The following is a 21707-nucleotide window of genomic DNA, read 5'->3' on the forward strand; positions in this document are numbered from 1 at the left end:
TTTCACTTTCTGCCATTAGAATGGTATCATCTGCATATCTGAGGTTGTTGATATTTCTCCCGGCAATCTTAACTCCAACTTTTGATTTATCTAGCCCCACCTTTCTATGATGTGCTCTGCATATAAATTAAATAGGCAGGGCAATAGTATACAGCCTTGCCGAACTCCTTTCTCAATTTTGAACCAATCAGTGGTTCCATGTCCAGTTCTCACTGTTGCTTCTTGAGCCACACATAGGTTTCTCAAGAGACAAATAAAATGGATTCAACCAGAAGCGTCAGGGTGAGACAGTAGGGAATTAGTGGGCTCCGATGAGCTCCACGAAAACCCAAACTGATGAACCGCTGCTGAGGGGTCTTCGGACTGAACCGTCCTGTAGGGATGGGGAAGAAGGAGAGGCACCTCAGAAGACCAAGAGGAACAGGCAAGTTCCTTGAAGGTCAGAGGAAACTCTCTCCAATTCGGCAGTGGGGATGGCAGCCATTGCAGCTGTCAAGAAGCTGGGGCAACCAGATTAAGTATTGAGCAAGAGCGGTGACTAGAATGGAGTTTTTGAAGCCGGGTGAGTGACAGCCAACCCACAGGCAAAATAACAACAACAAAACTTTTAAATCTGAAAACCCCCCCAGCATAAAAATAGTGGCTAATGGGCATGGGGGAAGAAAAGAGGATATATGAAGCAGAACTTAAAGGGAATAAAAAACCCGAAAAGAAAATTGACTTTTGAATAAAATTATTTGGAAAACTCTAAAAATTAGAAGAAGTAACCCCAAAATTGGCTAAAGGATTGGAAAGAAAATAAATAGATCCTTTTTTTGAATATTAAGAAATATAACAGAGAATTGGACAATAAGCTCTGCAACAGAAGTATTGTATAACTAAAAGACAAATAAAAGAAAAAACAGGGGAAAAGTATTGTTCAATTTGGACTGGATAAAAAAATAATTTGGTATTTTCAAAGTTACAAAGAAGAAAAAAGAAACTAGTAAAGATTGTTAACGTGGACTGAAATAAAATGGATACTTTGTCAGACAACTAAGAGGAATTGTGGATTGTAGAGAGACATCTTCAGGAGAAAAAAGATCATTGCAATTTGGAACCTTTATTTTGGAAAATTCTGAACTTTATTAGTGATAACAGCCATGAGAACTTTTGGGGAGGATTGCTTTGTCTACAAGTGGCTTGACTTTGGGAAAAAATAAAAGGAATACCACAAAACTTTTAAAATTGGAATAATATCAACCCAGAAAGAATAAAATTTCCATCAGAAATGATGGAAATGATGTACTTGTCATGGAAAATGGAAATAAGAGAAATAATTACAATGTTACATGAAGAATTGAAATTTGAAGATCCAAAATTTGAGATAGAGCAAGCTCAAGCTGACAAGGAAATAAAGACAGAGAAGCAAGACAAAGAGACTGAAAATAAAGAAGATAAAGGCAACAAGGTTAATTCTGAAAAATTAATTGAATATGTGGATAGTAACAATAAAAAGAAGGTTTTTAGAGATTACATTGGGATTAACAATGGAAAAATAGAAGGGGTGGAAAGAGACAAAGAAGGAAAGAAGGGTGAAATAGAAAGAACAGTGTAAATGATTACACTGGGATTAACAGTGAAAAGATAAAAAAAGAGAGAAAAAGGGTGGAAAACAACAGGAAATGCAGGGAAAAATAGAAGAGTCCAGGACTTTGAAATAAAGAATGATCACACTGGGATAAACAGTGGGATAAACAGTGGGGAAATAAGAAAAAGAGAAGAGAGATGGGAAACAATGGGAAATATAGGGCAAAATAGGAGAGTTCAAGATTTTAAAGTGCAAAAGAAAAAAAAGGCAAAAATAAAAATGAAAAGGGAGAAAAAGAGAAAGAAATGAAAGAGAAATATACTATATATACTTAGAATTGAAATATGAATGATGGAAAATTATGATTGTAAAAATGAAATGAATAAAAATTGGAATATTTTTAACTGCATTTTTTTATAATGATAAGTTTTTAGAAATAGGAATAAGTTTAAACTGTAACAATTGAAATACCTTTAACGGTATATGGTGGTGAAAATAGAAATGATTAAGTTGTGGCTTTGAGCAATACATGGGGAAAACTATATGATTAGAGGATGACAGCTAGAACATCTTTAAATTTAACTAGGGAAACTGTAATAATTGAAATATTTTTAATTGTATATTGTGGTGAAAGCAGAAATGATTATTATTATGTAAACATAATTAATTGATTTGTAAGGAGTTGGATTGCATGAAAACGGAAATAATTGGAATATCCATGTTTATATTCTTGGAATTTATATAAAGAAACATGGGGGAAATTATTTGGTTTATGATTAATACATAAAGAAAAAAGATAGATATAACTAACTGATTTATACTAAAATGCTGGATTGTATTATCAAAGGAAATGTATATTATAAAATGAGTGGGTTTATTACTTCTATAAGAAATGAATAGTTGTAACACCACACAATTAATTAATTTGAGGATGGATGTACAAATAGATGACAATGGGAAGGGGTACAACATAGAATAGAAGGGGAAAAAATGAATTTGGTTAAGATTAGAGATGATAATGAAGGGTAATATTGGCTTTAAAAAAATAGATGAGAATAAAAGGAAGTATAGAAATTGTAAATTTAGTTGAAATGACTAAACACTGTTTAAATTTGTGAATCGGCCAGCTAGAATACTGTCTCCTCCACTAGCTTTGTTGTTGCTCAGATTTCCTAAGGCCCATTTGACTTCACATTCTAGGATATCTGGTTCGAGGTCAGTGACCACCCCATCATGGTTATCGGGGATGTTAAACTCATTCTTGTATAGTTCTTCTGTGTAATTTTGCCACCTCTTCTTAATCTTTTCTGCCTCTGTTAGGTCCCTGCCATTTTGATCCTTTATCATGCCCATCTTTGCAAGAAACATTCCCTTCATATCTCCAATTTTCTTGAAGAGATCTCTGATCTTCCCTATTCTATTGTTTTCTTCTATTTCTTTGGACTATTCATTTAAGAATGCATTTTTATCTCTTCTAGCTATTTTCTGGAATTCTGCATTCAACTGGGTGTATCCATTTTTTTACTCGTTTCCCACACTTCTCATCTTTATCTCTATCTTCATCTCTATCTTTCTTATTTAATCTAAACATTTCTCCCAATATATATATTGCCACTTCTCCCACATATCTGCCTATGTCCCAATCTCCTTATCAACAATATCTTCTAGGACTTCCGGTTGGCACCGCGTCTGTTAAGCCACCGCTGGCAGGTCTGTGGACCTACTCTGTCCTGTAGGGACAGGAGGTTAGAGAGGGACTCCTCGGACAGCCGAGAGAAATGGGCAGGTTCCTCGGGGCTGGAGGATTGCCCTCTGCGCTGGCGGCGGTGGATGCAGCAGCCATGACAGCTGCCCCGAGACCGTGGCAACCGGAACAAAAGGATGTGCAGGAGGAGAAGTGGAGAGTGGAGCAGGGAGTTTGAAAGCCGGGTGAGTGGACTTCTGCCCAGACGGGAACTGCCCATAAATGCTGGATTATAATAAGTGTGCCCCAGCCTTAACAGCGGCTGAGGACCATTGGGGTAAAAAGACTCAAATGAATGGTGGAAGGAAAAGACCTGTTGATGGATAGCGTCAATTACCGACTTCTTGGAAACGATCTCACTACAGATCTGGTTTTTCTTTTTCTTTTTTTTGTGGCTAAATGAGAATGGATTATGTTTGAGAGAGAGGAAAAAGAAGAGGAAATAAATATGCTTTTAAAAGCAAAGACAAAAGACAAATGGAGATGGACAAAATGGTTGCTAGCTGAGAAGTGAAAGTGTAAATTCCAGACTGCTTGTTACTTGAAAGAGAAACCTTTTGCTTGTTACTTAAAGTGGATTATTTTGAAAAAAAATTCAGGAGGCTTGATTTTGGATATATAATCTGTTTATTGGAGGATTTATTGAAGATCAGAAAGAAGAAACTAAATGGAATAATGAAAACTGAACTAATAAGCGTGGAATGGGAGAAAGCCTAGGAGAGAATAGGAGTTAAGATATTTATTTATTTATTTATTTATTTATTTATTTATTTATTTATTTATTTATTTATTTATTTTTAAATTTATATACCGCCCTTCTCCCTGAGGACTCAGGGCGGTGTACAGCCAGAATTAAAAAACATGAAATACAAATATTAAAAACAATTAAAATATATATAAATTTGGCCCAAAATTAAAAATACAAACCAATTAAAACATTTAAAATTTCTTCTTAAGCCAGCCCGGCTTGCTGGAAAAACTGGCACGGCGGAAGGCACTAAGGTCTTGGATTCTCCTTATCTCTGGGGGCAACTGATTCCAGAGGGTAGGTGCCCCCACAGAGAAGGCCCTCCCCCTGGGAGTCACCAGCCTACATTGATTGGCTGATGGCACCCTGAGGAGGCCCTCTCTGTGGGAGCGCACGGGACGATGGGAGGTCGTCGGTAGCAGCAGGCGGTCTCGAAGATAGCTAGGCCCGATGCCATTTGTTGATATACATTCTTATTTTAAATTAGTAAAAGATATGGAGGAGAATGGATAGAAAAATAAATATGGGTAATACATTGTGAATTAATTTAAAGTTAAATAACAATAAGAGATGTAGGAATGGAGGAAAACATAAAATGCTATGAATCAGCTAAACAAATGAAGTTAGGAGTGGAGGGAAGCATGATTCTGGAGAACAGTGAAAGCAAAGCTATGATCCTGTCTTACAAATAAGGTAGGAGTGGAGAAAAGCATGTCCTGGGAAACAGTTAAAGTAAAGCTGTGAACCAGCCAATAAATAGCGTTAGGAGTGGAGGAAAGCATATGCTGGGTAACAGTTAAAGCAAAACTGTGAACTAGTCAAAAAATAAAAAGAGGAGTGGAGGAAAATATATTTGGAGATCAACTGAAATAAAGTTGTGAACCAGTTAAAAATAGAGGTTGGAGCGGAGGAAAGCATTGCTGGAAAGCAACTATTTGAGTTGCGAACCAGTTTCATAATAGATCTAGGAGGAGTGAAGGAGATAACGTCGGTGTGCAGTTAAAACTATATTATGAACCAGCCTAAATAAGTAAGGTTAGAAGTGGAGAAAAGCATCGCTGGAAAGCAGCTGATTAAGATGTGAACCAGCCAAAAAATAAACCTAGGAGGAAGTGGAGGAGATAAGGGGTGGGAGGGTTGTGTGGGTTTGGGGGTTAACCCACGGGGGGAGGGGTCCGGCCCAGCTGTTAGTGGGGCCACGGAGGGTGCAGATCCCGGGGGTAAGGGGGACATTAGAGTCCACTCTGTCGAGGGCTTTTCTATCAATGTGTTGAGTGGGAGGGGCAGATACGGCGGGAGCAGGGGGCCGCATCATGTGGTGGGGGCGCGCACTCGCTATCTTCGAGCGGTGGCGCGCCCCGGTCCCCATAGCCCTTCTCGTATCCCAGGCTGTTCAGACTCTCAGGGCCCGAGCCTTCGGCTGCTGTCGTGCAATGCCAGGTCCGTGGTAAATAAAGCCCCCCTCATTTGCGATCTTATTCAGGAGGGGGGAGCGGACCTGGCAGGTATTACGGAGACCTGGTTGGGCCATGAGGGGGGGGGTTCCCCTCGTGGATATGTGCCCACCAGGTTTCCGAGCATTCCATCAGCCGAGAGCTCAGGGCAGGGGTGGGGGGGTGGCGGTTATTATAAAGGAAAGTCTTGATCCGAGGGAGACCACTGTTCCACAGATAGCCGGATGTGAGTCCCTTTTTGTGAGATGGGGTCGTGGAGTACAGATGGGCTTGTTGATCACGTACCTGGCTCCCTGCCGCGTGGCAACGGCCTTGCTTGAGCTGCTCAACGTCATAGCTGAGGTGGCGGTTGGTACCCCCAGACTTCTAGTCATGGGGGATTTCAACCTGCCATCTGTCGGCGAAACGTCTGAGGTGGCTCGGGAGTTCATGGCTTCCATGACGGCCATGGACCTTACTCAGTTAATTCATGACCCCACTCACATGGGTGGACACACTCTGGACTTAGTTTTTGTCTCTGGTCAGTGGTCGAGTGGCCTTGATACAGGGGATATAGTCATCGAACCCTTGTCATGGTCTGACCACTCGCTCCTTCGACTGGACTTTCTAACCGCTGCACCCCACCGCAGGGAGGCGGGACCGACCAGGTGGTTCTGCCCCAGGCGCCTGATGGACCCTGATAGGTTCCAGATGGAGCTTGGGCCATTTCCTGAGACTATGACTCACGACTCGGCTGAGGACCTGGTGGCCGCCTGGGATAGTGCGGCTGCCGGGGCCTTGGACCGTGTCGTGCCTTTGCGGCCTCTGACCCGGCACCGAACTCACCTAGCTCCTTGGTTCTCCGAGGAGCTTAGGGAGATGAAGCGCCGGAAAAGACGCCTGGAGAGTAGTTGGAGGACCAGCCGCTCCGAATCCGACCGAACACTGGTGAGGTCTCATATTAAGACCTACCTAGTGGCAATAAAAGCGGCAAAATCTAGCTATTTTGCCGCTCTTATCGCGTCATCAGATAATCGCCCGGCCGCCCTGTTTAGGGTGACCCGCTCCCTCCTCCATCTGGAAGCGCGGGATGACCCCTTGCAGGGCCGAGCTGAGGACTTTGTGCAGTATCTGTATGATAAAATCGCTCAGATTCGGGAAGGGCTGGCCTCTGACTGGGTATGTCCGGATGGGATGACTGAGACAGGTCTTGAGAGTGTTATCTGGGGGGAGTTCGATCCTGTGGCTCCCGAGGACATGGACAGGGTCCTGGGACGGCTGAATGCGACCACATGTTTATTGGACCCGTGTCCCTCCTGGTTGGTACTGGCTTCCCGGGAGGTGACACGAGGCTGGCTCCAGAAGATTGTTAACGCTTCTTTGAGTGAGGGGGTCCTGCTGGCCGCTTTGAAAGAAGCGGTTGTGAGGCCCCTCCTCAAGAAGCCCTCTCTGGATCCGGCTGTTTTGGCTAACTATCGTCCAGTCTCCAACCTTCGCTTTGTTGCGAAGGTTGTTGAGAGTGTGGTAGCACAACAGCTTCCCCGGTACCTGGATGAAACTGTCTATCTAGACCCGCTCCAGTCCGGCTTCCGACCTGGGCACAGCACGGAAACGGCATTGGTCGCGTTGGTGGATGATCTCTGGAGGGCTCGGGATAGGGGTTGCTCCTCTATCCTGGTCCTGTTAGACCTCTCAGCGGCTTTTGATACCATCGACCATGGTATCATGTTGCACCGGTTGGCGGGGTTGGGGGTGGGGGGCACCGTTCTGCGGTGGTTCTCCTCCTACCTCTCTGACCGGTCGCAATCTGTGTTGACGGGGGGGCAGCGGTCGACCCCGAGGCACCTTGCTTGTGGGGTGCCACAAGGGTCGGTCCTCTCGCCCCTTCTGTTCAACATTTATGTAAAGCCACTGGGTGAGATCATCCGTGGCTTCGGGGTGGAGTTCCATCAGTACGCTGATGACACCCAGCTGTACATCTCCACCCCAGGCCACCCCAACGATGCCCTTGAAGTGATTTAAGAGAAGCCATTTAAGCCATTTAAGAGAAGCAGAATATAGATTTGATGTAATGGGTCTTAGGAATGAGGAATATATATGAAATATTGATTGTTAAAATGACAATGATTTGGAATGGTGTCTATTTGGAAATAATTGTTTAGAATTTTGGGTGATATAGTAGAATGATAAATGTTTAGAATAAGACTTTTTTTTTCTTTTTTCTTTCTTTTTTTTTAAAGATGTAAATGGATAAAATTTGGAACAAAATTGGTTGAGGGAATGTGAGTAATTGTACCTATTTTATACCGGATCAAATCCTTGCTCTAAAAAGATGTATTTTATGTTTTATGTCTAAAAAAAAAAAAAAATCCAAAAAAAATAAAAAAAACAATATCTTCTTGTCTGTTCATTTGCTGATTTATCTGTTTTATTTTCTTCAGTCTTTCTTCCTTTATCAGCTGATTTGTCAGTCCAATTTTTTCTCCAGTCCTTGATTTATTTGATTTGGCCAATTCCTCTGTTTTTTCCACTCCTTTTGCTTGCCATTTATCTGGTCTTCCTCTTCATCGAGAATTTGCTTCATTTGCTCATTTTTTTGATCTATATTTGTTCCTTTTTTGTATTCAATTTGCTGGTTTTTTTCATCTTGCTTTCTATAGCTTCCACCATTTCAAGAGCAGTTTGATCTTTATTTATTGTTCTTTGTAAAATGTTTTCCATTTTCTCATCTAGACCATCCATTAAACTTTAATGCTTTGGAACATCAAGGACACCTCATGAAAAAGTCCACTCATTTCCACAGCTATTCCTTCAACTCCAGTCATAATATTGATAAACATTGTACAATAAAGAGACTCTGTCCAGTTCAAAATAAGTCCAGTTATAGGAGTATTATCTTCCCGTCATCAACAGATGGCACTCTCCTCTCAAATTTCAATGCTACTTTTCCACCAGATATTAATTACAATCAGAATCCATTTATTTCAAAACAAAGTCAATTATTTCGATGAGCCAGATCCAGCATTTAAAATGCCTTTTCAGAACAACACTAAGCCAATCCAAAATTCAATATTCAATGATTTTTAAAAAACCCAACTCTTATTTCTTCCTTATTTTGGTTTTTTCCAGGACTGAATGAATAGTTCAAAGTGCCCATTAGCTGCTAAAATTAATCTTTTGAACATCTCTTACCGGAAGTTGGCGCCGTGGTGAGACGCGCGGGGTTTCTAGGGCTCCTGGAACCCCACCGAGAAACTCCACTGCTGGACGGTCCGAACCGGACCACACAGTCTTGCTTTGACTGTGACAGTGGAGGGCACGTCCTGAGGCTCCCAGGGATATCGCTAAGTCCCTGGTTGAGCCGGGAAAGCCCTTTTTCCAGCAGCGGAGCAGCAGCCATCGGCTGCAGAGGCTGTGGCAACTTCAGGAAGGAAGATCGGAACAACAGTGATTAGATCAGTGAGAAACTTTTACTTTTTTTCCCCTCTACTAAGAACACCATTATTAGTACATGGAACTATGATGGGCAGTAAATGAAGAGGAGCGGCGAACCTATTTTGGATTGATTTTATTCTTCCCAAGTATATAGTTTAAAAGACTTGAAATTACCCAATTGGCTTATTTCCGTTTTGGATAACTGGTCTGAATTGAAAGCAGGAAAGCAGTATTGGGACACTTTTGAAATCTTTGGAACTTGTGGATCCTGGTTTGTAATACCTCCTGAGTTGAAATTTGGATTGGGACCTTTTTTTTACTTTTACTTTTTTTACTTTTGGGCTATTTAAAAGAAAGTTTTTTCTCTCTTTCCCTTCCCCCCCCTTTCCCTTATAAGGATAGGAGAATTAGGGGAGTGTGTAGTGCTGCCACCCACTGGAAAAGAAATTTTGTAGCAGAAGAAAGGATATATTGTAGTAAAAACAAATACAGAGATTGAAGAGTTACTGAACAATGTTTACACAAGTGCTCTTCTTTTAAGCTGTTAAAGCCTGGGAATATACTGGAAGGACCTGAATTTGTTTTCTATTTTCTTTTTACTTCTTTGTTGAGTAACTATCTTAACTCCAGTGAGATGTATGGCTTGGAAAGAGGCAAAAGGAAAAATCACTCCCTGTAGATTCTCTGGACATAAAGGATTTGAAGAACTAATTTTTTTTCTCTTTGTTGCTATTGTTTTTTTTTCTTTTTCCCCCTTTTTTTGATTTATATACAAATATTGGATTAAGGCACTCAAGAGCCTGAAGAATTATTGTTAATTGTTAATTTTAATTTTGATTTTAAATTTTTTGATTTTATTTTTTTCTCTTTTATTTATTTTTTTTGCTTTTTATTTGGAGGAGCATTTCAATTTTTTGTCTCTTCCTATACATATGTATATATATGTGTGTGTGTATGTATGTATGTGTATACATATATATATATATATACACACACATACACACACACACACACATATACATATACATATAGTCTTTTCCCCTCCTTTTGGATTAGGGTCTTTGGAAGAACCTGAAGAATTGGATTTTTTTTTTCCTTTTTATTACTTGTTTCCTCTTTCCTCTTTTCCCCCTTTTTCTACCCTAGTTTTTTTTATTTTTTTTATTTTCCTGCCCCATTATTTAGTGCGACCCTTTAAATATTTTTTGAACTCAAAGCGAATTTAGCCAACTCCAAAATGAGCAAGAAAGTAGCGACGGTGGGAGCTGCAGCGACTACACCATATTCATCACCATCTGGAGGCCAACACTCTATTCAGACAATAATACAGCAAGAAAAAGAGAAAGAGAAAGAGAAAGAGAAAGAGAAAGAGAGGACACAAATGACTTCAAAGAATGGAAAAACAATAACAAAGGATGGAGCAATAGTTACTTAAAACTGATGAAAAGGTGGTTAGCATACAGCAAACAATGATGAAATACGAAGAAAGACTGGTTAAATTGGAGGAAAAAGATGGCCAAAAAGAAGGAAAAATGAAGGAAATTGAGAATAGACTCGGAGAGGTCGAACAAGGAACATCTGGTTTAATTGGATGGGAAATGGACAAAGCAGAATTCTACTTAAGATTTCAAAATGTTGCAGAAGAAAAAGGGGAGGATCTTGCTGAGATTATGAATACAACTTAGCTGAGGCCTTAGAAGTAACTAAAGAGAAGATGATGGACGGAATTGATGAAATTTATCGAGTTTACACTGGATACGCAATGCGCAATAAGCTTCCAAGAGAAGTACATATAAGATTTACCAAGAAATCAATTAAGACAGAGATTCTACAGGCTGTTCGTGACAAGGCTTTGGAATACAAAGGGAAGGAAGTTACAGTTTTCAGACAAATTCCAAGGAAAGTGAGAGAGATAAGAAGGAAATATCAATTCTTGACTAAAGTTTTGTTGCAAAAAGGGATTAACTACAGATGGCTGTTCCCAGAGGGAGTAGGCTTAACATGGAACTCTCAAATACAGACTGAATACAATTGACAAGGCAAGAGCTTTCTATGAGGAAGTTCTTAAAGAGATGGACGCTGATATGGAAGTTGAAGCTCAAGCAACGCTAGCCCCAATAAAACCTGTGGAAGAGGAATTGATAACGCTGGAAGAAACAGAAGGAGCTGTGGGTAGAGTCATAGAATACAAAGAGCAACGTGAAGCCAGAACAACTAGAGCAACAAAACCTAATCATAAAGTATGAATATGGATGAAAGGAAATTAATCTCAATAAATATAAATGGACTTAATTCGGCCAACAAAAGAAGAACAGTATTTCATAAATTAGAAAAATTAAAATTTGATATAATTTGTTTACAGGAAGTGCATATTAAAAAGCAACACGAACAATTACTGATTCAACCAAAACTTGGTAAAACTTTTTTATCATTGTCGCAAAGTAAAAAAAGAGGTATTGCTCTGTATATTAGAAATACACTTACGGCTGAACAGAAGTATGCTGATCCAGAAGGTAGAATTTTGATGGTGGAATTAATTGATAATAATACAAAATTACAGTACTCTTAGTAGCAATATATGGCCCTAATAATAATCAGAGTGATTTTTATAGGAAATTACATAACAAGATAATTGAAATGGAGTATGAAAATGTCTGCATGATGGGGGATTTTAATGGTATTGTAGATGAAAAACTGGACTATAAAACAAGTAGAACAACAAGATATAGTAGAAAGATATTGCCAAGGACTTTTTTTAAAGTGACAGAGGAAATAAACTTGAAAGACATTTGGAGGGAGAAAAATGGGGAAAAATAGACAATATACTTTCTACTCTGACAGACATTTATCTTGGTCCAGACTGGACATGATATGCACAACAATGGAATTGACTTTAAATATTGAACAAGTGAATATAGATACTAATACATGGGAGGATTACAATCCAGTGATTGCTATTTGGAAAGGGCGAAAAGGCAGATCTAGATGGACATTGAACAATACAATATTAAAAGAGAAAGATTTTCCACAGAAAGTGAATTGAGAATTGGACTGTTTTTTCAAGGAGAATAAGAAAGAAACATCGATACAAAACCGTTGGGATACAATGAAAGCTTTTGCCAGAGGATTAATCATCGATTATACACGGGAAAAAAATGTGAAGAAAAGACAAACCCTTAAAGCTTTGAGAGATGATCATAAAAAGAAAAAGAACTCCAGAAAGATCCATATAAGAAAGATGTAAAAATTAAAATGAATACTATAAAGCACAAAATGGATCTACTGGAGAAGGAAGAATTAGCGCAAAAAATAAGAATTGCTAAACAGAATTATTTTGAAAACGCAAATAAACCTGGTAGATGGTTAGCTTATAAATTGAAAAAAGAAAAAGAATCAAGAAAAATAACGCAATTAACTGATCATCGAGGACAAAGTAGATTTGGAAACAAAGAGATGGGGGAAATAATACAGGAATACTATACACAACTATATAAGAAAGATGCAATAGAAGAGGATAAAGTGGCAAGGTATTTACAAAAAGCTAAATTGCCAAAAATTCCCAAAGAGGTTGAGGAGTTATTGGATGGAAATATAATGATGATGGAGCTAATAGAGGCAATTAAGAAACAAAAGAATGGAAAGGCACTAGGCCCAGATGGACTGCCAGCCAAATATTATAGAACTCTACAAGATTCACTATTGATCCCAATGCTGGAGGTTATGAATGAAGTAATGATAAAAAAAAGAAATACCCAAGACATGGACTGAGGCATATATCACTTTGATTCATAAAGAAGAGACAGACCCACAAAAAATCAAAAACTATAGGCCGATATCCCTGCTAAATGCAGATTATAAAATCTTTGCTACGATATTGGCAGAAAGACTTAAGAGATACTTGAATAATTTTATACACTCCGATCAAAATGGATTTTTACCTAAAAGACAAATCCGAGACAATATAAGAATAATCTTGGGCACTTTAGAATACTACGAAGCGCACCCTGAAAAGCAGATGGCCTTGATATTCTTAGATGCACAAAAAGCCTTCAACAATGTCAATTGGCGGTTTATGATGTTACAGATGGAGGAGATGGGCTTTGGGAAAAAAATTCTTCAGGCAATTGAAGCTATATACACAAAACAAAAGGCTAAGGTAATGATAAATGGAGAATTGTCTGAATATATTGAAATAGAGAAAGGCACTAGACAAGGATGCCCACTGTCCACATTATTGTTTATATTGACATTGGAAGTGCTAAATAGAAATATTAGAGAAGAAAAGGAGATAAAAGGTATGAAAATTCGGAAAGAGGAATATAAATTACAAGCTTTTGCAGATGATTTGGTTTTTATTATGGAAGAACCCTTAACATCTATAAATAAATTGCTAGAAAAAATTGGAGAGTTTGGAGAAGTGGCTGGTCTAAAAATTAATAAAGAAAAGACAAAGATAATGACTAAAAATATGTTGAAAAAGCAAAGAGAAGAATTGATGGAGATTTCAAATATACAGGTTACGAATAAAGTAAAATATTTGGGGATACAATTGACAGCAAGGTGTAGTTCTCTTAAAGAAAATAATTATAATAAGGTTAAATGACAGATAGGACAAGATTTGGAAAAATGGCGAAACTTGCAACTATCTTTAATTGGGAGAATTGCAACTATTAAGATGAATATTTTGCCTAGAATGTTGTATTTGTTTCAGACAATTCTGATAAAGTTGGATAAGGATTTTTTTACAGATTTGAATAAAATGATATTGAAATACATTTGGCAAGGAGAGAATAAAAGAATAAAAAAGAAAGAATAAAAATTAAGTTGTTACAAGATGCTAAAGTGAGGGGTGGCTTTGGTTTACCTAACTTTGAATTATGTTATCAAGCAGCTAGTTTAATGTGGATCAAAGAATGGGTAACACTGAAAAATACTAGACTTTTGAATTTGGAGGGACATGATTTGTTGATGGGGTGGCATGCCTTTTTATGGTACAAAGGAACCAAAATACAGGGATATTTTAGAAGACATCAGATACGTGAAGCGTTGCTTTTGAATTGGGAGAGGATTAAAAAAGATCATTATTTGAAGATTCCAGTCTGGGTATCTAAAATTGAAGCTTTTTCATATCCAGTGATATTCAAAAGGGAACAAATTGTTAGATATAGATGAAAAGGGTGAATTTAAATTAAAGCAAGACTTAGAAGATCAGAGATTTAAGATGGATTGGTTTTCATATATGCAAATATTTTCTAGATATCAAGAAAATCTCAAACAAGAAGGTTTTTACAATGCTTTGACTACCTTAGATAAGATACTGATGGGCTCTGATGACCATGTAATTAAAAAGTTATATGGACACTTGCTAGAGGCAAAATTGGAAGAAGAACAAATTAAAGAGACAATGATAGCATGGGGGAAAAAATTTGGTTATAGTATTGATTAGAGAAATGGCAAAAATTGTGGTCACATAATTATAAAATGACAATGTCTACAGCATATAAGGAGAATTTGTATAAGATGTTTTACAGGTGGCATTTACCCCCAACGAGGATAGCCAGAATGTTCAAGAACAAATCGGAGAAGTGCTAGAAGTGCCATCAGACCCCAGGATCCTATTACCATATGTGGTGGACATGTGTAGAAGCAAGGAGATTTTGGACTAAGATACACACATGGTTGGAAAAAATGACAAAGAGACATATTGACCTTAAACCAGAGATATTTTTATTAGGGATCTTACCAGAAACATTTAACAAAGAACTACAATATTTGATTGTGAATATATTAACAGCGGCTAGAATTGTATTTGCAAAAAACTGGAAAGAAGAGAAGATGATTACTGATGAAGAAATTATTAGGAAAATGTTGGACTGTGCTGAAATGAGTACATTGACATTTGAAATAAGAGAACAGGAAGATAAACAATATTATTTGATATGGGAACTATTTTATCAATGGATAGATAATAAAGCATGGAGATGAAATATTATACATGAAATGAAATTTCATAAAATGGTTAAGCACTTAGTTTTTTTTTCTGATAGAGATAAGAATATCTGTCATATAATGAGAGTTTGAAAATTTTGAGAGCACAAAATGATTTTCACCCATCGAAATACTGTCTCTAAGCGTTTGGAAAGTTGATGTTTTTATGTTGTTTTTGTTTAAAAAATAAAAAACTTTTTGGAAAAAAAATCTTTTGAACATCTCTTTTTTTCCCCCAAGATCATTTCTTTGGGGATAACTTTTAGGCAGAAATCAAGCTTAATCTCACCCAGTCACACACTGTTCCTCTAGTTGTTCCTGCACTGTCTTTGTTGCTTTGGTTGCCCCAGGTTTGTGGCAGCCATGATGGCCACCACTGCTCCTCACCTTCGGGTTAGAGGGTTTTCCCTGGGTGAAGCAGGAGAGTTGGACTCTTCGTGCCTCCAGGGCATCCCTCTGTCCTTCACCTCCCCTACAGGGTGGCTTTGGCTCCTTTTAGAGCCCTCTAACAAGGAGAGTTCAGTGCGGGATCATGGAGCTGCGATCGCTGCTGCTGATGTCATTGTGATGTCCTATGGGAAGGAGTTCTAATTACTTCCTAAGAATAGACATTTAATTCCAGGAGGTACTAAATCAATTTCACCAACTAAGTTGCTGAGCAAGGAAGCAAAGATGGAAGGAAAGGCTGCATTCCCAAGAATAAATGCTTCTCTATAAGAAGAGAATTTTGAATAACACAAATCAGGAATAGATATTAGTATAAACTTGAACCCAGTCAATATATTTGCAAACCATTTTGCCTTGTACAATCAAAATCAAAATCAAAATATCCTACCTATATTTGGAACCTAATACGGTTGATGGATAGCATTGCCACAAGGTTAGTTCACTGTCTGTATTTTTTTATCACCATCCAACCTTACTTTCTTGCTTAATGGTACACAGAGAGAGTGCAAGGGAACAGTTGATTAGTGTCAACAACTCTCAATGGGCCTGTGTTGTATACAAACATGAAGAGCAGGGCAAGTATCATTTATTGCAACACAGGGCAGGACAAGTAAGAGTCAGTGTAAAAATTAACCAAGGCCACTTTGTGGAAATAGTTGGATTAAACAAATATGTGGTTAAAATATGTCTTCCCAGCTACTGCAACACAATCAATTTGCAATTGTCTTGTTGCTACTTTAATTTTTCTTTCAAGTGCCACATTTGGTTTTATATGGCTTTATGGTTTACAAAGTGTTACATTTTGTAAGCTAATTTCAGGAACATTGCTTGAATAAGTAAGATATAAATATAAATAAAATAAACAAATGTGCATTTTGCCAGCACCAATGAGCACTGCCATGACAGAATTTTAGAAATTCGCTTACTCTATTCTAATCTTTACTTTCCAATTCACCATACCATATTTGTATTCATGGAGCAAAGGTTATGAGCCAGGAACACTCTTTAGCAATCTTTTTCATGCCTGAAATATCAGCCCAGACACAGAAACAGCAGAATTCCAGAAACTCTTGATCCCATCTGGATAGACTATCCCCACATTTACAACAGAACTATGAAAATGCCATGTAACATATATTATTCTCAGGAGAGGAAAAGTCCCATGTATCAGTTACTGTGGGAATAAAAACCACAAAAGGAAATGGAACACAGAAGTGGTGAGAGGCACAGAAACCAACTGCAGACATAGTTGTTTGTGGTAGGGGTTTGCCATTGAGGAGGGAAGTCAAGGCCTATGTGGCATCTGCAATCTAAATTAAAAGGTGAAGAAACCAATAATACTAGCACAGGGAATGTTTTTATTGCTTCTGCTGTTTGAGCTTCAGCTTCCTGAAACAATAAAAAGAATTTTAAAAATAGCTCTGGAATGTCATAAATGGAAAGAAGACACAAATGCATGCTTAAGGGAGCATCTGTAGAAAAACTACTAAGTAGCTCTGAAAAGACAAACAAAAAAAATCTGTCCAGACCACCAACTATGCAGCAATTTTAATACTGGATATCCATAATGACTCTTATGTGAAAGTCACAGATCTTGTCCCAAATTAATTGAACCACATCACAGATGGAGCCACCCAAGCTTTACAATACTAAATAGGAAAAAGCTGATGAATGAACTTCCACAATGAACTTGTCAGATGTAAATGCCTTATTCTCTAATGTGTAAATAATATATGAACGGGGTATCAGGGGTTAACTTATTCTTCACTTCTTAATGTATTCATAATTCACCACTCCCACTTATAGCTCCACCCATTGTATATATAAGGAGCCACCTACACCCTTTTCCTTGCTTCTATCTGTGAATATTCAGTGAATATAGAATGCCTATTGTAAATAAAAGGAAATATATTTAAACCTTTAACTCTGACTAATATTATTGAGTCCGATCCTGAAAATATTGCAACAAGCTGGTAGCAGAGGATGGTTAATTGACTCAATAAAAAAACTTAAAAATGTCTAAGAAAGATAGGCCCAACACCAGGGCCTACAGCAAAGAAATGGAAACAGAACAAGAAATAATCAACGAATCCACAAACGCAATTTCGAGAGAATCCGAAGAATACACCACTGAAGACGAAGAAATAATAGATGAAATTGATGACCAGAAGGAAATCGAAATAGAGAATAACGAACTCAGGTCAGAGATATTAAAACTATTAAAGAGCCAGAAGAATGATGAAAGCCTCATCGCGAAACTCCAAGATATGCTGAAGAACAGCGGAGCAGCGAGAGAGAAAAACATCACTAATGAAAAGTCTAAAGACCCAAAAATAGTGAGTGATATGACTGCAGAGAAAGTCATTACAAAGAAGAAAAACGGTGATCCCGCGCGAAATTTTGAATGGCAGCCATCTTGGTTTCAACAGGCCTCCAGGGTGAGCGAAGCAGAGCCAATCAAAATGCTCAATTCAAAATTTCTGGCGCGAAAAACGTTATCAAACAACGAAAATGAAAAAGAAGATTCAAACTCCTCAGAAGAATCAGAATCAGAAAGTGAAGATGATTCAACAAACTCCCAAATAAAATCAGCAATGAAAACGCTTTTTGCTGCATTTGGGCCAAAACTAAAAATTAACAAACAGCTACCGAAGAAGCGAGCGAGCAAGCCGATGCCTCAAGACCTGCCCGCTCCCATCCTGACTACGAGAACGCCGATGCCCGAACCCAGAGAACCCTGCCGGTACCGCCCTACGCCACAAACCGAAGCAAGCACCAAAGCCCTCAGGGGAAGAGGAAGAGCAGCCGCCATCGTCAAGACTCCCAAAATTGAACCAGAGACCGATTCATCTGAAGAGGAGCAGAACGAGCGAGCCACAATGGAGAGAACCTTCCACGACGACTCCAAAGAAGAAATGGACAACGCGCATGCGCAAAACTACGCAGACGGTCCGGGAAGACATGAACTGGCGAGGAGACCATGCAGACTCGTTGCGAGCATCCCCATGCCGTTTTGCAATTTTCTACACTTGCGAGACCACGGACTACCTCAGGTTGTAAGTAATGGACACAATAATGTCGGAAATTTACCCAGTGACTTCCCAAAGCTAAGGGTTGATGGCGTTAATTTGCAAGAATGGTATCAACAGCTCCAGGTTGTCTTTATGAAGGAAAACTTATTATTTTTTATCACTAGTCCCCCAAAAAGACCTTGGACTCTAAAAATAGATTGTTTACACCATAGAGCATTTTTCTTAATAATATCTAGTGTGTCTCCTGCAATGTATCATAGCATTAAGCCAAATCTGACTGTTTCAGAAATCATTCAATGCATGTTTAATTTATTTCACAGTGACAGTGTAGCTACCACCACAAGGATGTCTAAAGATTTCTTTTCATCTAGGGTAAAACCAGGGGTTTCCATAAGTGAGCATTTAATATATTTAAACAAAATAAGAGCTGAGCTGCATTTGAGGGGGGAGGTGATTTCAGACCAAACAATGAAAAGTGTTATTATCAACTCACTTGATTCATCATGGGACAATTTTATGTCACATTTAGACACTATCAATCTAGGATATTTATCCATAGAAAGTCTATCCAATAAACTGATAGCAGAAGACAATTCAAGAAGGAATCGTTCTAGCAATCACACAGAACACAAACCATATAGGAAAGTAGCTTTCCAAGAAAAATATAATGAAACATTTAAATGCCACAATTGTGGATCCAGGGAACACAATAGAAGAGACTGTCCCAAAATTTCAAGAGAAAGGCATAGGTCAGAATATAGAAACAAATACAATTATAGACAGTCTTCCATAGATAGACATAGATATAGGAGCCCACCAAATTACAAAGAGAATAGAGGGGGCAGAGATAATTCAAAGGATAGAAAATCTGGCTCACTGAACGGGCTAAATAAACAAGACAACACTAACATACAGCAAAATGAGAACAATAATTGGCTTATTGATTCTGGAGCAACTAATCACACCACTAATAACAAAAATATATTGTCTTCATTTGCAGAAGATAAATTTGTAATAAAGGTAGCTAACCAAGAAAAGGTGCAAGTATTAGGTAGAGGGAATGTAACCTTGCCTGGTCTAGGAAAAATAGAGGGGGTATTGCTAATACCTGAGATACCTCATAACATACTAAGTGCTATAAAACTAAGTAGAGATTCTGACATTAACATTGTTTTTTCAAAAGGAAAAGCGATTTTGGAGAAGAATAAAATAAATATAGGCACAGTGATGATTAAAGGAGGCCTACCTTATCTGATAACTAAGGAAAAATGGTTGCATAACATTGACTCAAATATGGAAGATTGTATTGAAGTAGATGATGAAAATATTAGCAATAGTGACAATGATGAGTGTAAAACATCTCATGATCACAAAGATGCACACAATGAAAAAAAACCAAAAATAGGTAAGCCAATTCATGATGAGTGTGCTCACATCTTACATAGGAAGTTAGGACATGCCAGTTTTCCTGTAGTACAAAAAATGACTGAACACGCAGAAGGTGTTAGAATAAAAAATTGTGAAAACTATTTGGAATGCTCAGTATGTAAATCTACAAAACTAAAAACTAGCCCCAGGCCAAGAAAATCTACTAGATCAACTAACAAAATTTTTGATTTAGTACACATGGACTTAGTTGGTCCATTAACTCCATCAATCACTTATAGAAAACGTTACTTCCTGACAATAGTGGACGATTATAGCCGCTATGGGTTTGTTTATACATTAAAACACAAAGATGAAACATTTCAAAAATTTAAAGAATTTTACAAACGCATAGAAACACAACACAACATCAAAATAAAACAAATTATGACAGATAGGGGATGCGAATTCATGTCTAAAGAATTCTCCCAATGGTTAAAAGACAAAGGAATGTTACATTACACATCTAGTCCATTTTCTGCATTCCAGAACGGGATTGCAGAGAGGAAAAATTCCACATTACAAACCATGATTAGATGCACATTGGAAGATGCTGGCTTAAGCAAACAATTCTGGTCAGAAGCCTTACATTATTCAAATTACACACAAAATAGAACATGGTCCAGCATTGTAAATAAGACACCATATGAAGTGATGTATAATAGAAAACCAAAATTAGCACACATGCATATATTTGGAGTCACTGCAGACGTACACATACCTAAACAATTAAGAAGAAAGGGAGAAAACGTATCCAGAAGACTCAGATTTATGGGATATGAAACCGGTACTAAAGGGTACAGATTCATTGATAACAATAACAAATTTATAGTCTCCAGAACAGCTGTGTTCCATGAACAGGCTAACTGGTCTAAATTACATCTTAATGAAATATTTCCAAATAAATATAAAGGTACAAAATCTCATGAAGAAGGGATCATAGAAAAGCAAAATATCAACAAAAATAAGAACAAAACCAAAATTTGGACAAATAGCCAACACAAAATTAAGACAGACACATTAACAAAAAAGGAAGCAAGATATTTGCATGATAACGATAGTAAACCTGAAAAAACCATTAGAAACACCAGAAATCAAATGCCAAGTAAATACAAAGATTACATAATGCATATGGATGGTGAGCCAACAACACCCAATACATATGAGGAAGTGTTAAAACTCCCTCGTGAAGAAAAGGAAAAATGGGAATTAGCGATGAAAAAAGAGATGGAAAGTTTACAAGGATTAAATGTATTTACACCTGCAATTGCACCTAAGGATAAAACAATTATTGGTACCAGGTGGATATATAAAATTAAGAACTTAGAGGGAGGCAATACTCTATACAAAGCTAGACTAGTTGCACAAGGTTATGCACAGAAATATCCGGAGGACTATACTGACACGTATTCCCCCACAGTAAGAACAGAGAGTGTCAAAACAGCTCTAGTGGTAGCATCAGCACTCAACCTTGATGTATTTCAATACGACATACAGACTGCGTATCTACACGCTAAACTAGATAAAGAAATATACGTAAGAGCACCTCACAGTCAATACACAAACAAAAATGAAATTTGGTTGTTAAACAAGAGTTTATACGGGTTAAAACAATCTGGTAAACGATGGTATGATTGTTTAGTGAAAGTACTTAGAACCATGGACTTCAACGCTACTACTGCTGATAACTGCTTTTTTGTCAAAAAGGATGATGATTACATTGAATTTGTATTGATTTATGTGGATGACATTTTATACATAGGAAAACATAAAGAGAGAAGAGAAACCTTTGTAACCAAACTAAATGAACATTTCTCGTTAAAATCTCTAGGTAAAGTAAACAAATATCTTGGTGTCCAAATTAATAAGACTAGAAGGGGATTCA

At 37.9% G+C, this 21707-nt stretch overlaps 1 protein-coding gene across 5 annotated transcripts in view; it reads right to left on the bottom strand.

Annotated features, from left to right (window-relative positions):
• The window catches only part of BMPER (BMP binding endothelial regulator), a 499083-nt gene that overhangs the window by 83067 nt on the left and 394309 nt on the right, over positions 1-21707 (bottom strand). Inside the window, exon 14 of one of the 5 annotated variants that reach the window (XM_060686112.2) lies at positions 14635-15490. The exons of the other annotated variants lie outside the window; for them this stretch is intronic. Within the exon in view, the coding sequence (XP_060542095.1) occupies positions 15478-15490 (13 nt within the window). The 3' untranslated portion in view covers positions 14635-15477. Of the gene's footprint in view, positions 1-14634; positions 15491-21707 lie in introns of those variants that run through there. 5 annotated transcript variants of the gene reach the window in all.

The sequence above is a fragment of the Pantherophis guttatus genome, chromosome 4, assembly GCF_059756535.1.
Source record: "Pantherophis guttatus breed Tessera chromosome 4, ASM5975653v1, whole genome shotgun sequence".
NCBI lineage: Eukaryota > Metazoa > Chordata > Lepidosauria > Squamata > Colubridae > Pantherophis > Pantherophis guttatus.